The sequence below is a fragment of the Macaca nemestrina genome, chromosome 1 (assembly GCF_043159975.1).
Source record: "Macaca nemestrina isolate mMacNem1 chromosome 1, mMacNem.hap1, whole genome shotgun sequence".
NCBI classification, from domain to species: Eukaryota; Metazoa; Chordata; class Mammalia; order Primates; family Cercopithecidae; genus Macaca; species Macaca nemestrina.
Window position 1 is genome coordinate 1,351,056 of NC_092125.1, and position 17,930 is coordinate 1,368,985.

Genomic DNA, 17,930 nt, shown 5'->3' on the forward strand with positions numbered 1-17,930 from the left:
ATTTTTCAGTAATAAACATGACAAACAACTGAGGTATGAAGCAAGTTGTATAAATCTCAGACTAATTATGCTGAGTAAAATAAGCTACACCCCTTCCAAGTCTAATTCCCCCCCCCAAGATTACATGGCTTATGATTCAATTTAGGTGAAATGTGCACTAATCTATAGTGGTAGAAAACAGATCAGTTATTTCCTGGGAGGAGGGTTGTTTCATGGCTGAAGTGAGGGAAGCATTAGGAAAGAACTAAGGAACCATTTGGTGTGACTTGGCATAATAATATGTTCATTATCTTGATTGTGGGAATGGTCGCACCAGTGTTTACATAAGTCAAAACATAACAAATTATACACTTTATGTGAATTTCTTGTGTGTCAATTATACCTCCATAAAAGCTATTTAAAATAGAATTTAATAATATTTTTCTAATTTGTTATATATTTTTAACATGAAAAATACTAATTACTAATTTATATATTTCTAAATGTTTTAGGTAAAATATTAAAGCATTTTATTTTTCTTTTCCTTTGTGTAGGATCCATATTTGTACTTGGTAAGCTACATCCAAGATAAGCATTTTATTTATTTTCTAAATAAACTATACAATTTTTACATAATTGTTTTCTGATGGAGTCGGACCAAGATGCTACTTAATATGTGAGACAAAAAAGCCATGTATATCCGTCTATTCAGTCACCTTTTCCGCCAGTCTGCATTTTATTCCTCATAAGCCTTGATTTTGTTTATCGTTAAACATATAAAGACAATTAAAATACCCCTGGTCTTCTGGATCACAGACTTCAAGAAAGAAATTAAGAAGCCCTGGAATGCCATATTCCAAGACATAACCTCCATGGGCAGCAGTGCTTTGGGGTGAGGTCCGGGATGACTAAGGAGATCCATGGAGATCAGAAAGACAGCTTCCGCATGCTCCGTCTCACAGCCTGCTTGACCTCTTTGTTCCTCAGGCTGTAGATCAGGGGATTCAGCATGGGGATGACGATAGTGTAGAATACGGACACTATTTTACTTTGCTCCATGAAGATGATGGCACTGGGTTGTGCATACATGAAGAAAACGGTACCAAAAAACAAGCACACTCCTGTCAGGTGGGAGGTGCACGTGGAGAAGGCTTTCTGGCGTCCCTGCGTGGTCGGGATCCTCAGAATTGTTGAGATGATGCAAATGTATGAGACCAGGACAATCAAGAAGGTACTGACAATAATGGAGCCACATAAACCAAGAAGAACCAGTTGGTTTATAAACGTATCCGAACATGAGAGGGACAAGAGTGGGGGGACATCACAGAAAAAGTCGTTGATCTCATTGGACCCACAGAAAGGCAACCTGAAGGTCATGGTTGTTTGAGCAACAGCATTGACTACACCCCACAAGTAGGATCCTGATATGAACAACACACAGACCCGGTGAGACATGCTCACAGAGTACAGAAGAGGGTTGCAGATGGCGGTGAAGCGGTCATAGGCCATGGCAGCCAGGAGGAAAGCCTCCGTGGTACCAAAGAGAGACAGGAAAAAGAACTGAGCAGCACACCCGCCAAAGGAAACTGTGTGGTCCTCTTGCATGGAGTTCACCAGAGCCCTGGGTGCAATTGTGGAAGAATAGCAGATGTCTAACAATGAAAGGCTTTGCAGGAAGGCATACATTGGGGTGTGGAGGTGTGCATCTACCCAGATAATTACAATCATGCCAAGGTTTCCCACCACAGCCATGCCATAGAGGATCAGAAAAATCAGAAATAGCATTGCCTGCATTCCGGGACCCCCTTGGAATCCAAGTAGAACAAACTCTGAGACATGTGTAAAATTCACCGTTGTGTAACTGCAGAGAGAAAGAGAATGAGAGAGGGAGGGAGAGAGAAAGAGAAAAAGAGAGAGAGAGAGATGGGAGAGGAGGAGGAAGAAGAAGGAAAACACATGTAAGCCAAGGCAAAAATTACTTAATGCAATAATGTCTTGGTCTACTATGTTTTGTATTTCACGTAAAGAGAAAAGTTCAGCTGTAAGAGAAAGAAATGGAAAATAAATAATCATTTATGTAGAAATAGTCTGCATCTATAAATATGGCACCATATAATTCAACTCTAATCTCAAAATACTTAGGTGTTATGAGTAATTTTTTTTTTACTCCACATCATTAGCTCTTTTTTTTTTTTTAATTTAAAGAGGTCTCAAAATCAGAGCAGAAAAACATGATAACACCTGAGACTTAACTATTTAGTTTTTCTTTTTAAGAATTGTTAATCTGGCCTGAGGGAGATACTGGCAAGTGGAGTTGATTATGTGTGTAAAATCAATTAACTAAGAATTTTTGGTCACATTTCTATCAGTTGCCTGGTACTACTAAAACAAACTATCTTAGATTTAACGGCTTTAAGCAATAGGAATTATTTAATTTACAGTTCCAGAGGACAAAAGTGGAGAGTAAGTTTTTTGTTTTCTTTTTTTTTTCAGTTTGGTTTTTTTTTTCTTTTTTTCTTTCTTTTTTTTTTTATTATTATTATACTTTAAGTTCTAGGGTACATGTGCATAACATGCAGGTTTGTTACATATATATACTTGTGCCATGTTGCTGTGCTGCACCCATCAACTCGTCAGCACCCATCAACTCGTCATTTACATCAGGTGTAACTCCCAATGCAATCCCTCCCCCCTCCCCCCTCCCCCCTCCCCATGATAGGCCCCGGTGTGTGATGTTCCCCTTCCCGAATCCAAGTGATCTCATTGTTCAGTTCCCACCTATGAGTGAGAACATGCGGTGTTTCGTTTTCTGTTCTTGTGATAGTTTGCTAAGAATGATGGTTTCCAGCTGCATCCATGTCCCTACAGAGGACACAAACTCATCCTTTTTTATGGCTGCATAGTATTCCATGGTGTATATGTGCCACATTTTCTTAATCCAGTCTGTCACTGATGGACATTTGGGTTGATTCCAAGTCTTTGCTATTGTGAATAGTGCCGCAATAAACATACGTGTGCATGTGTCTTTATAGCAGCATGATTTATAATCCTTTGGGTATAAGGATTTGGGTATATAATCCTTTGGGTATAAGAGTAAGTTTTAAAGATCTGTAATGTGTTAGCATGCCCATGTTTCTTTTGCAGGCTCTAGAGAAGAATGTGTTTGCTTTCCTTTGCCAGCTTCTAAAGTCCACCTTTTTTCAATGGTCCATGGCCCCTTTTTCTGCTTTTAAGACAGCAGCACAGCATCTTCTCTCCAACCTCTGCTTCTGGTCTTACATCTCCTGTACCCAACCATCCTACTTCCCTCTTAGAAGGAACTTAGTGATGACATTGGGACCTTCCAGATAAACCGGGATGGTATCTCATCTCAACATTTTTAATATTCACATCTGCAAATTTCCTTTTACCATGTAAGGTAATATATCCACAGGCTTCATAATTTACCAGATGGACATCTTGGAAGGGCACTTTTTATCCTACCATACTATCTGTTTGATATGTTTTGAATAGATTTACAAAATTTTGGTTATATTATAAGGTGAAAGAAATCTATATGTGCTAGGTTTGCGATACAAATTAGACCTTTTTATTGTAACCACTGATGTGGCCTCTTTCTAAATCAGTGATTATCAACCTATTTTTATTTCTTTTTACCTGTAATAGCTCTCTCTCTCGTACATTCCATTATTTATTAAATATTATATACAAAACAGTAATATATTTAGGCAGTTTACCTTAGGACTACTTGAACTATAATAAGTTGGAATTCCACTGTGGGGTGTGACTTGCATCTGTGGAACAGGAAGCATGGGATAGAGCAATGCATGTGTTTGTATGTGTGCATGTATATGTGTGTGTGTTTGCATGTGTGTGGTAATTTGTCATTTGGAAATTTCCTGATACTGTTTCTTACTCTATACAAAATGGAAATAAACATACCCTGGGAAGATTCAAAGACAGAGTAAATGGACATTTTTATTCAGAATAAATGCAAAATGGAGATGAATTTGTTCTCTTTTCTTATGTACCATGGTTCATAAAATTTGTACCATTAATTCAATAACTCTCAATTAATTTACTTTCTTGGTGAGAAGGTATCAGAAACTTTTTAAAAAAATTCATTACAACTTTCAATTATCTAGATCTTTGGGATTTCATGAAACTATAATCATACTTCTATGATTTTTTGACTTTCCTTGTGTTCTGATAATTTAGCCCAACTAAATATTGGAGCACATTGTTTCTATGTAAGCTCCAGGCTCCAAGAGAAGATTGTGCTGTTTACTTCACCAATCAAACTTGAGCAAATAGAATAACACTTGGCTGAGATTCAAGACTCAAATAAATGTATTGAGTGAATGAATAAATGATTCCTCAATGAATGAAATTGATTTCATGAGTGGAACTGATTTCACATGCTTTTCATAATGGGCAAAGTATAACACAATTCCTTACTTTGAGTATTAGAGTTTATGTTGTTGGAAGTCCAGATTCCAAGATCTAAAGTAAAGTCTAAGTAGAAACAAACAAATCACAAAGCCATTCCATGTTTAAGGAGAAGCAAAGCAAGTCATTTTTATGTTAAACAGTAGTTATAGTTTATGGTCATAAGTGCATGCTGCTGCACTTTTGAGATCCAATAAACATGGTGTAGATAGTATTATTTTATCTTAGAGGGAGGCAAATTTTAGAGTAGCATAAACCAAATGACTCCCAGAGAAACAATGCGTGTTCTTGTCTCACCAAAGGCCATTCATTTTCCTAGAAAAGCCAGTGCAACAGCATCTCACAAAAGAAAGGAAGTATCAGCAACAACCACAGAAAAATTATGTACCTGATTTTTCCTTTTTTGTGAACACTGGAGGACTTAACATTCATTTAACCGATGGTCCCAGTTTTGGGTGCTTTGATATGAGTATTCGTGGTTGCACTGTAATATTTGTGGCAATTAATTATTAACTAATATTACATTGGCAAAAACCACAATTACTTTTGCACCAATCTAATAAACTGATATAGAAAATAAAATAGCACAAATTTAATTCTGAGATAAAAAGCTAACATTTATTGGACAATTGCTATAGGCTAATCAATCTAAAAAATTTAAATGATATTTATTTTATTCAATGCTCACAGAAGCCCGAAGCCCCAAGCACATGCTAATATTAGTAAATTCTTCAAGGGAAATTAAGAAATGTGCCAGTTTTTCCCTCTAGAAAATAACCAAGTTTTTCTGCCTGACTCCAGGGCCTAATCTCTTGCCCTCTCATTGACTTGCCATTGTTTTAATCCAAGCCCTCATGTCAAGATCAGTGTCTCTGGCAATGCTGTGTGCTAATGTGTTTCAGATTTTTTGCTGGATCATTATCCCTTGGTGCAAAACATTCAGTGTACTCACTAGAATGCCACTATCTTAAGAGGTAGCAGAATGCAAGTCATCAAGCATGGTGTCTAATTCTGATTAGGTCAATAATGTTTTGTGATGAGAAATATATGCATAAAATCTTTTGAGACAGAAACCTTGAAATAGCTGATTGCCAAGATTCATTCATTGTTAATACTATTAATTTTTTTCATTGTATTATATCTTACTCTATCTGTTTGTTATATCTGTGGAAATAAGGTGGAAAATGAAACATTAACCATGATGTCACAATACTTCTGTGTTTCTTTGGATTAATATTATCAGAAAATACCAACTTATAAATGAAAGAATATTTGAGGATATGATGGTGTGAAAAATCAGTGTAATATTCGAGTGTTCCCTGAACTCTAAATCTGGAAATGCATTTCTAGCTCCTAATCTGCCAATAGCCCAATAAAAGAGTTGAGCAATGTGCTTTGTGATGTTCGGTAGTGAGATGGATTGAGTAGATTTCCCATGCGAGGCAGGGGCCTAACCATTATAAAAACGTTGGGTCATTTGATTCTTCTGAAAACCATATGAGGTTTCCCTATAATTACTTTCATTGTACAGAGAGGAAAAACAAGATTGAGAAAGTCAGAGGCTTTATCCAAGTTCATACTACTAATAAACAGGGAAGTCACAATGTGAACCCAGAACATTTGGCTCCAGAACCCACACCACTCTGCCTATTTATTAGAGACCGGAATAAACTGTTCATACTTTTAAATTTTGTCTTTTTACGTTTACAAAATGAAATCAAAGCATTATTATTTTTATGATACACTTGTATTTTAAATTTGTATCAGTGATCCTCAACTTAAAAGATCTAAATATTGGTCTGCATACTTTTAAATAACCATGATACATGATGTTGTAGAAATACATTTTACTCGTGTGAAAGAAACACAGTGATATGGGCACTATACTACAAAATGTCAATGAAGTACAGTGGTTAACATCAAGAACTCTGGGGAGTACAGTGGTTAACATCAAGAACTCTGAGACCAGCAGCCCTGGGTTCAAACACTTGTACTTGCTTGGACAAATGCCTCATTCTTTTTATATTTTATTAGTCTGACCTATCAAATGTAAGTATTAAGAGCATGTGCTTCATTGTGAGGGCTAAAGCACTTCACAGATGAAAGTACTTTGGAGATCTCTTGGTAAATAAGCACAATGTAAGTATTTCCGTTGTTAATAATATTATGTTTAGTACAATGTAAGTGCAATGCACATATTGTCATTATTGTTTTTAGTATAATAAATACAATCTAAGTCAGTATTAATATTATTATTGAGTCTATTATTGACCAATGCTATTTGTTTTGTCTTGTTTTGTTTCGTTTTGAGATGGGGTCTCACTCTGTCACCCAGGCTGGAGTGCAGTGGTACGATCTTGGCTCACTGCAACCTCTGCCTCCTTGGCTCAAGTGATTCTCCTGCCTCTGCCTCCTGAGCAGCAGGGATTAAAGGCACCTACCACCACACTGACTAATTTTTGTACTTTTAGTAGAGACGGCATTTTATCATGTTGGCCAGGCTGGTCTCGAACTCCTCGGCCTCGGCCTGCCAAAGTGCTGCCAATACTGTTTTAATTGAGGTCTGCCATTTTCATAGATTAATTGGAGTTCATCAGTAAACTGTGATTGACTTATATTGCTCACCTAATTTACTAGAATTTATATCTATTTAATGGAATTGGTTACAGGGTCTTTGTATAATCATTTTACGTTCTCAGTAAAATAAGTCTCACCTAAATTTCATGCGTGACGTCTTTCTCTTTCTTGCTGACTCTCGGGTGCCTCATCAACTCTACAGTTAGTAAAGTCCACACAAAATTTCCACAGCACTGTTTTTCCAGGAATAAGAGCAAGAATTATAATATTGTTTTCCTCAGTGTTGGTCATTTGAGATTTATTCCCCAAGGTTTTATTGTAACGAGAGCAGTTTGACTCACTCAAGGGCTATAACTTGGCAAGAAGACAGAATGAAGTCCCAGAGTAAAGATTTGAGAGCAAAACCAAACAAAAGAAACTCCAATCACAAGCCTATCTTTTAAACAATAATAAGTATACCATACTTGTCAGTTTTGAGGATGAAAACTTTAATAGAATTTGATCTGCTTTTACTTTAGGCCCCATGACCACAGATGTAGAACAGAATAAACACATATGATCAAATCTATATCATATCTGTCAGGTGTCTAGATTTCTGATGACCTAAGCAAATTCAAGGATAAAAATACATTATTTAGATATACTTCTTAACACATTTAAAGTTATATTTGGGTTACAGTGATTTTAATAGAAAATAGGTAGTGAAAAAGAAATAAGGACTTTGCTTTATGTGTTTCTGATTATAATGACAACTAATATCCAAAGCACTTATAATAATTGCTGTTAATATATGTTAGGTATTAAGCCATATAATACAAGAAAGTGATTGCTTATATTATCTTTGAAATATTTATTATTTCCTGAATTGTGTATTAAAAAATTAAGGGGTTGAAACATCAAGCAAGCATTGATTTTCCATTCTTGAGTTACTTCACTTAGAATAATAGTCTCCATTCCCATCCAGGTTGCTGCGAATGCCATTTATTCATTCCTTTTTATAGCTGAGTAGTATTTCTTTGTCCATATATGCCACAGTTTCTTTATCCATTCATTGATTGATGGGCATTTGGGCTGGTTCCACATTTTTGCAATTGTGTATTGTGCTGCTATAAACATGTGTGTCCAAGTGTCTCTTTCATATAATGACTTCTTTTCCTCTGGGTAGATACCCAGTAGTGGGATTGCTGGATCAAATGGTAGATCTACTTTTAGTTCTTTAAGGAATTTCCATACTGTTTTCCACAGTGGTTGTACTAGTTTACATTCCCATCAGCAGTGTAGAAGTGTTCCCTTTTCACTGCATCCATGCCTATATCTATTACTTTTTGATTTTTTTATTATGGCTATTCTTGAAGGAGTAAGGTGGTATCACATTGTGGTTTTTATTTGCATTTCCCTGATAATTAGTGGTGTTGAGAATTTTTTCATGTTCTTTGGCTATTTGTATATTCTTTCTTGAGAATTGCCTATTCACGTCCTTAGCCCACTTTTTGATGGGATTGTTTTTTCTTGCTTTTTGTTTGAATTCATTGTAGATTCTGGATATTAGTCCTTTATTGGATGTATAGATTGTGAAGATTTTCTGCCACTCTGTGTATTGTCTGTTAACTCTGCTAATTATCTGTTTTGCTGTGTAGAACCTTTTTAGCTTAATTAAGTCCCATCTATTTTCTTGGTTTTGTTGCATTTGCTTTTGGGTTCTTGGTCATGAAGTCTTTGCCTAAACCAATGTCTAGAAAGGCTTTCCCATCGTCATCTTCTAGAGCAAATAAATAAGAATATTTAAAACTAATAAAAAAAGCCTATAGAATTTATATATTAATAATATAATTCATTAGTTTTTCGTTAACTGATGGCATCCATGTACACAGCACCCATCTCAAGAAACAGTATCACCAGCAATATACAAAAAATTTTAAAGAGTTCCCTCAAGGTTACCTTTTGTAATTTTCACACTCATATATTTATTTAATCAGTATAAAAATTTTATAATATATTTTATATACATTTTACAGAAGTGGAAATGGAGTCACTTAAGATTCAAGTAATATCCTCAAGGCTTGAAAGCAAATAATTGTGGGGCAGTGATTGTTACTCAAATTGTTGGACAATAGAACTGTGGTTCACAGTATGTGGCTACTAGCCATATTGGACAATTATATCTGAATTTAAATAAAATTAAATTACCTATAATTTAAAGTGCCACTTTTTGATTAAACTAGCTACTTTTCAAGTGCTCAATTGCCACATGTTGTTCCACATAAGAAACAACACCAACACAGACCATTCTTATTAATGCAGCAAGTTCTGTTGGGAGTACTGCTCTGCAACCTTCATGCTTAACTCCTATACTATCCTTCATTCATCCAATGCAATATTCTGTGATGGAAATTTAAGCCTCAAATTTCTAAGACTTAATGAAACTTTATTTTTGTATTATAGCATATGTCCAATATAGGACAGAGGGAAATTCTGCTACCTATTGGTTTTAAGGCACCAGACTAACATTGATGTACCATCTTTGGAAACTGGCATTTTTTTTTTAGATGAAGTTTCCCGCTTGTTGCCCAGGCTGGAGTGCAATGGTGCAACCTCAACTTGCTACAACCTTGGCTCACCGCAACCTCCACCTCCCAGGTTCAAGTGATTCTCCTGCCTCAGCCTCCCAAGTAGCTAGGATATAGGCATGCACCACCTTGCCTGGCTAGTTTTGTATTTTTAGTAGTGACAGGGTTTCTCCATGTTGGTCAGGGTGATCTCGAACTCCCTACCTCAGGTAATCCACCTGCCTTGGCCCCCCAAAGTGCTGGGATTATGGGTGTGAGCCACCAAACCCAGCCGGAAATTGGCATCAAAACACTAAAATTTAGGTTTCTAAGTCAGGGAAAATGAGTAACATGAAGAATTCATGCATGTGTATGTTCACTGCAGCACTAGTCACAATAGGAAAGACATGGAATCAACTCAAATGCTCATCAATGAGAGACTGGATAAAGCAAATGTGGTACGTATACGCCACGGAATACTATGCAGCTGTAAAAAAGAATGAGATCATGTTCTTTGCCGCAACATGGTGGAGCTGGAGGCCACCATGCTAAGCATAAGTGGGAACTAAGCCATAAGGATACAAAGAATGATACAGGGACTTTGAGGACTCAAGAGGAAAGGGTAGGAAGGGGGTTGAGGGATAAAAGACTACAAATTGGGTTCAGTGTATACTGCTCGGGTGATGAGTGCACCAAAATCTCACAAATTACTACTAAAGAAGTTACTCATGTAACCAAATACCACCTGTTCCCCAAAAAACCTATAGAAATAATTAAAAAAAAAAAAAAAGATACAGAACAGGTCAGGTGCAGTGGCTCACACTTGTAATCTCAGCACTTTGGGAGGCCAAGGCAGGCAGATCACTTGAGGTCAGGAGTTTGAGACCAGCCTGGCCAACATAGTGAAACCCCATCTCTATTAAAAATACAACAATTAGCCGGGCGTGGTGGTGCGCACCTGTAGTCCCAGCTACTCGGTGACTGAGGCAGGAGAATCGCTTGAACCCAGGAAGCAGAGGTTGCAGTGACCAGAAATCAGACCACTCCCCTCCAGCCTGGGCAACAGAGCAAGACACTGTCTCAAAAAACAAACAAACAAACAAACAGACAAAAAACACAAAAAAAACAGAACCTTTCCATCACCAAAGGATCCCTCGTGTAGCCCGTTTTAACAACACCTCCTTACCTCCCACTTCTCCTTCCTCTTCCATTCCCTACCCCCACAACAACTAACTTGTACTTTATTTCCATAATTGTCATTTTAAGAATGTTATACAAATATTTAATAGAATCATACGACATGTAAAAAAAAGAAAGCATAGAAACATCATTTACAGAGTAACTGATGGAGTTAGAATTTGAATAAAATGCAAACTAACTTCATGGATTATGCAGTTTGCCCTCATATTCCCTGAAGACTTATTGAAATTGTTTCTATTCTATAAGGATTAAATTCTAGTATGCGTTTCGGGAAACTTGACAAAATGAAATGATCTCTCTTATTTAGAAATCTAGCACTATGATTAAAAAAAGTATAATGAATGCACAAATATCATCCATGATGTATAAAATGTTGTGCATGTTGTGGGAAAATGTGGACAAACAACAAAGTAAATAAATACCTTCATGTCTGCATGTGTTTGTGACTGAGTGATAAAACTGACAAAGATTTTAAAAAAACACAGCAAAGGAGGTGTGTAATGGTAGACAGCAGTAGAAGTTTTAAAGGCAGAAAATACACAGAGTTTAGGAAATCTGTAAGGAGGAGACAGAAAATTGATTTATGGTGAGAAGAAATGTATCCTTACATAATTTCTACCTAATCCTTTTAGAAGGGAAAACAAGCAAACAGGGTTTGACTGTACTTAATATTTTTTAAATTTTTCTTAACCAGGCCTAAGAGGTGGTTAACCTACATGTGAACTTCTGGAGTGACATAAGGTAGTATCAACTTTTCACATAAGTTTGCCTAATTCAAAACACTTTCTTGAAGGATAAAGTATGTTGTATCTATTTAGGATTATCTGAATAACTACCATGGTTTCATCTGCCAGCCAATTCAATAATTCAAACTAATCATTTATACTTTTTTACAAGTATTGTTATCAAATGTTTGGCTAAATTAATAAACTAGGCAATCAAATTACTTCTTACTTTGTGTATGGTTGTAATTAATTCAATTATCTCTTACTGAGAGATTTGTTTCAGATGAACCTTAATCGTGAACAAAGGCTAAGTGGGAGAAAGAATATGGGAAGACGTGTGTGTGTGTGTGTGTATGTGTGTGTGAATAACTATGTACAATCTCTATACACTTCTCTCTGTGTATCTCTCTATATATAGCATATAGATTGTGTGTATATACATATATATGTGTATGCATATACACACAGACACATAGGCAAACACACTGCACATGTATAGTATAAGGCTAAGTGGAAGAAAGAATATAGGGAAATGTGTGTGTGTGTGTGTGTGTGTGTGTGAAAATATCTATGTATAATCTCTATACACTTCTGTGTATCTCTCTATAGCATATAGTGTGTGTGTATGTATACATATATATGTGTACATATGTGTATATATAGATACCTATATATACACACACACACGTAGACACATAGGCGAACACACTGCACACGTATGATATTTATATTCATAAAAAGGTATTGGACCCTACATTTTGTTTATATGTCTTTGTAAGTAAATTTTTATTTTTTTTTATTTTTTTTTTTCAAATGGAAAAAAGTTTATTGAATTAGGATATAAAGAAAGAAGGTTTTTTTTTAATTTATTTATTATTATTATACTTTAAGTTGTAGGGTACATGTGCATAACGTGCAGGTTTGTTACATATGTATACTTGTGCCATGTTGGTGTGCTGCACCCATCAACCTGATGTAAATGACAAGTTGATGGGTGTAAGTAAATTTTTAAAACCCCATTTGAATATACATTTATTTAATTTTTAAAATTGTCATCATTCAGTGTTCTGTGCAGGAAATACACACGAGGTAGAAGAAAAGGCACACATAATACTTTTAAGGGTAAACAAGCCTTTATCCCAAGTATATGGCAATACAGATATAATAAGCAAATCACAGTGGGAAAGGGATAAGAAAAAGTATATCTATATTTTTACACTCACCAGACTATGGAGGAAGCATGAGCAGACCAGAAAGCAAGAGTCTGGGCTCCAGAGTCAGTCACTACAGTCACCAGACTGTGGAGGACTCATCACTAGATGGGAAGAAACAGCCTGGGCTCCAGAGTCGGCCACCTGTCCATGCACAGATGAGAAGAGGTCTCATGAAGCTTTGGGGTGGTCTGCGACCCTAGCTCTTCCTGTAACGAGTTGTTTGGCATGGGCCCAGTCATGAGGGCCCTTCACGACTGGATTCAAGGAACACAAAAAGGTCAACTTGTTTTTGGGATTGTCTGTTGTTTTCAATAACTAATGTATGGAAACAGATTTCTCCAAAACAGAGCTGGATGAATGCCTCAGGGGGCTCACGCAACCTGTTCCAGGACTTGGTGACCACTGTTTGTGCCCATGTCCAACTGAGTTCAGATTTAATATTTAACTTTTCCTCCACATTCAGTTTCTTTAAATAGGCATCAACTTCATTTTGAACAACTGTGTGATATTTTACTGACTCTTAATTCATTGAATTCTTCCACTGTTTATATTAATAATTACCCAAGTTATTGCCAGGTTTTCTCCATTTTAAACATAGTTTTTATAAGCCCATTTTGTAAACTAATGCAGGAACAGAAAACCTAATATCACATGTTCTTACTTATAGGTGGGAGCTAAACAATGAGAACATATGGACACACAGAAGAGAACAACAGATACCAGGGCCTACTTGAGGGCAGAGGATAGGAGGAAGAAGAGGATCAAAAACCTACCTATCAGGTACTATGCTTATTATCTGGTGATGAAATAATGTGTATACCAAATCCCTGTGTTATGCAATCTACCTGTCAATAGAGAATACCTACTTAGAAAACCTTTTCTTCAAACATGAAGAACCTAATAGTAATCCAATAAGCTCTCATATGTTGAATATTATGACTAAAGGATGAATATATCAAAATAATAATAACTAAGGCAATTTGTTAAGAGGTAGGTAATTCAAAACTATATAAATTGAAACAACAAAAAATCAAACTGTGGGCAGATGGAGTTAAAATGCAGAGGATTTTTTTTTTAACATTTTTCCCTTTTTCCTTTTTTTGTGATGAACGTTCATTTGTTATCTGTTCATAATAACTTGTTGGAACTATAAGATATTTTTGTAAGCCTCATGGTAACCACAAAGCAAAAATCTATAATATATACATTGAAAATAAAAAGCAAATAATTAAAACATAATATCAGGAAAAACATCACCTAATCACAAATGAAGACAGTAAGAAAGAAGGAAAAGATAAAAGGAATTATAGCACAACCAAAAAACAAGTAGCAAAATGGCAAAAGTAAATTCTTATCTATCAATAATAACACTGAATGTACATGGACTAAATTCTTCATTTAAGACATTGAGCAGTTGAATCCAAGGTAGAGCCAACTATATGCTGCCTACAAGAAACTCATTTCAGCTATAAGAACACACACAGACTGAAACGAAAAAATGAATAAAAAATCATGCAAATTGAAACTACAAAAGAGCAGGAATAGTTACACTTCTATGAGATAAAATAGCCTTAAAGTCAAAACTGTGAAAAGAGACAAAGAAAGTTATTACGTAAGGACAAAAGAATCACCACAGCAAAAGGATACAATTGTAAATATATATGGATTCAGCCCCAGAGCAACAAAATATAGAAAGCAACTACTAATAGAGCTAAATAGAGAGATAGACTGCAATATAATAATAGACAGGTTTTAATACCCCACTTTCAGTAATAAACAGATCACCCAGACAGAAAACCAGCAAAGAAATGTTAGTGTTAACCTACACTCCAGACCAAACGGACATAATAGTCATTTATAGAACATTAAATTCAACAGCTGCAGAACACACATTTTCCTGATCAGCACTTGGAACATTCTCCATGACAGATCATATATTTGGCAACAAAAGTCTCAACAAATTCAAAAAGCTAAATCATATCAAGTAGCATTTTTCCCCCACTGGATTTTTAAAATTAATTTTAATTTTAATTTTAAGTTCTGGGGTACATGTGCAGGATGTGCAGCTTTGTCACATAGGTAAATGTGTACCATTGTGGTTTGCTGCACCTATCAACCCATCACCTAGGTATTAAGCCAAGCATGTATTAGCTATTTTTCCCAATGCTCTACTTCCACCCCTCGACAGGTACCAGGCTGTGTGCTTCCCCTCCCTGTGTCCATGTGTTCTCATTATTCAGCTCTCACTTACAAATGAGAACGTGTGGTGTTTGGTTTTTCTGTTTCTGTGTTAGTTTGCTGAAAAGCATGGCTTCCAGCTCCATCCATGTCCCTGCAAAGGACATGATCTTATTCCTTTTATGGCTGCACAGTATTTTATGGTATATATGTACCATATTTTCCTTATCCAGTCTATCACTGATGGGCATTTGGGTTGATTCCACTGATCATTAAAGAAATGCAAATAAAAACCACAATGAGATACCATCTCATGCCAGTCAGAATGGTGATTATTTAAAAGGCAAGAAACAACAGATGCTGGTGAGGTTGTGGAGAAATAAGAAAACTTTTACACTGTTGGTGGGAATGTAAGTTAGTTCAACCATTGTGAAAGATGGTGTGGCGATTTCTCAAAGATCTGGAACCAGAAACACTATTTGACACAGCAACCCCATTGCTGGGTATATACCCAAAGGAATATACATCATTTTATTACAAAGATGCATGAATTTGCATGTTCACTGCAGTGCTATTCAAGTATCTTTTTCTTTCTTTTACCATGATGTACTAAACTAGAAACAAATTAGAAAAGGTAGTTTGAAAACTATACAAATACATAGCAATTAAGCAACATGCTCCTAACTGCAGAATGAGTCAGTGAACAAATTAAGAGGAAAATTTAAAAATTTCTTAAAACAAATGAAAATGGAAACACAACATACCTAAACCTATAAGATACAGCAAAAGCAATACACAGAGGAAAGTTTATAGCAATAAACACCTACATCAAAAAAGTGAAAAATATTTCAAATAAACAGCCTAACAATGCATCTCAAGGAACTAGAGAAGCAAAAACAAACCAAGCTCAAAGTTAGTAGAAGGAAATAAATAATAACAATCAAAGCAAAAATAAATGAAATTATAGCTAAAACAAAATGCAAAATATTAACTGAACAAAAAGTTTTTTAAAAAAAAATAAAACTTTAGCTAGATCAACTCAGAAAAAAAGAGAGGCAACCCAAATAAATAAAGTTAAAAACAAACAAAAAGACATTACAACAGATACCACAAAAATACAAAGGATAATTAGAGACTATTTGAACAACTATATGCCAACAACTTAGAAAACCTAAAAGAAAAGAATAGGCCAGGCATGGTGGCTCAGGCTTGTAATTTCAGAACTTTGGGAGGCCAGTGTGAGCAGATTGCTTGAGCCCAGGAGTTTGAGACCAGCCTGGGCCACATGGCAAAACCCTGTCTCTACAAAAAATACAAAAAAAAGAATGAAAAAAAAAAAAGAAATTAGCTGGATGTGGTGGATATGTCTGTAGTCCCAGGTACACGTGAGACTGAGGTGGGTGGATTACCTGAGCCTGGGAAGTTGAGGCTGCAGTGAGCCATGATTGTACCACCGCACTCTAGCCTGGTGAAAGAGTGAGACCTTGTCTCAAAAATAAATAAATAAAGTAAAATAAAAACTTCTTGGACTCATACAGCCCCACCAAAATTGAACCATCAAGAAACAGAAAGCCTGAACAGAACAATAGCAAGTAACAAGATCAAAGCATTGCATATCAATAAAAATACAATTACTGTATATACAGTTGTGTATATCAACAATTAAAAATGTATATAAAATTTTCTAAAAATCAAGGAATTTAACCATGTTAACAGATTAAAGTAGAAAATTTATATGACTTTCAATGGATGTAGAAGTAGCATTTGACAAAGTCATCACACATGCAACTTAAAAATTCTCAGAAAACCAAAAATAAAAGGAAATGTCCTCCATTGATAAAGGACAATTACAAAAAGCTTACAGTCAGTATCTTAATAAACAGTGAAACACTGAATGCTTTTTCCTTAAAATGTGGATTTGAACGAGCAGGTCCACTCTTAACTTTCCCATTCATCACTGGATTAGAAGTATTAGCCAGTGTAATAATGCATTAAAGATAAAACATATGTATTGGAAAGGCAGAAGGAAAACCGTGTTGACTCACAGATGACACAATTATGTACATATGAAACCCTTAGAAATCTAAAAAGCAACTTTAGAAGTAATTACTGAATTGTTCATGGTCAAAATACAAAGACAATATAAAAATCAACCATCTTAATGTATATTTGCAACAACTGGACAGTGAAAGTAGAAGTGTCATTTAAAATATAGTAAAAATAATGGAAAATTCTTAGAGAATAGTGGACTGAAATAAACTGCAAACTACAAACCACTGCTGAGAGAAATAAAAAAACACCTATGTAAATTCAAAGTTACAACTTTCTCTCATGTTGGGAGACACATTGCTGTTAAATGCCAAGTATCTCCAAATTAGGCTCTATATGTATATATTCAGTACATTTCCAACTATCTCCAAATTAGGCTCTATATGTATATATTCAATACATTTCCAACTATCTCCAAATTAGGCTCTATATGTATATATTCAATACATTTCCAACTTAAGTCACAGTAAATTTTTTGAGACTATTGACAAGTTGATTCTAAAATATATTTGCCTATAATTTATCATCATTACCACACTCTTCCTGATACTTCTGAAGTTAGAATAAGTCTTTCAAATTTACACATATTTTCCAAGATTGTTTTGAGTATTATTTCATATGTATTTAAATTTTCTTTTTTTTTTTTTTTTTTTTTTTTTTGAGATGGAGTCTCGCTCTGCCGCCCAGGCTGGAGTGCAGTGGCTGGATCTCAGCTCACTGCAAGCTCCGCCTCCCGAGTTTACACCATTCTCCTGCCTCAGTCTCCCGAGTAGCTGGGACCACAGGCGCCCGCCACCTCGCCCGGCTAGTTTTTTGTATTTTTTAGTAGAGACGGGGTTTCACCGTGTTAGCCAGGATGGTCTGCATCTCCTGACCTCGTGATCCGCCCGTCTCGGCCTCCCAAAGTGCTGGGATTACAGGCTTGAGCCACCGTGCCCGGCCTGTATTTAAATTTTCAAACAGATCAATGAAACAGCAGAGAGTCCAGAAAGAGGCTGATTCATTTATGATCA

The 17,930-nt window shown here is 35.8% G+C and overlaps 1 protein-coding gene across 1 annotated transcript; it reads right to left on the reverse strand.

Moving 5' to 3' along the window:
• Positions 1–706: 706 nt before the first annotated feature.
• On the reverse strand, positions 707–4,860 carry LOC105474744 (olfactory receptor 5AP2-like). Its single transcript, XM_011729579.3, has 2 exons — positions 4,817–4,860; positions 707–1,840 (listed from the first exon to the last, which is right to left on the reverse strand). Exons 1-2 carry the CDS (start codon positions 4,858–4,860, stop codon positions 907–909), a joined length of 978 nt encoding a protein of 325 aa, XP_011727881.2. The 3' UTR covers positions 707–906.
• Between the last annotated feature and the right edge of the window lie 13,070 nt (positions 4,861–17,930).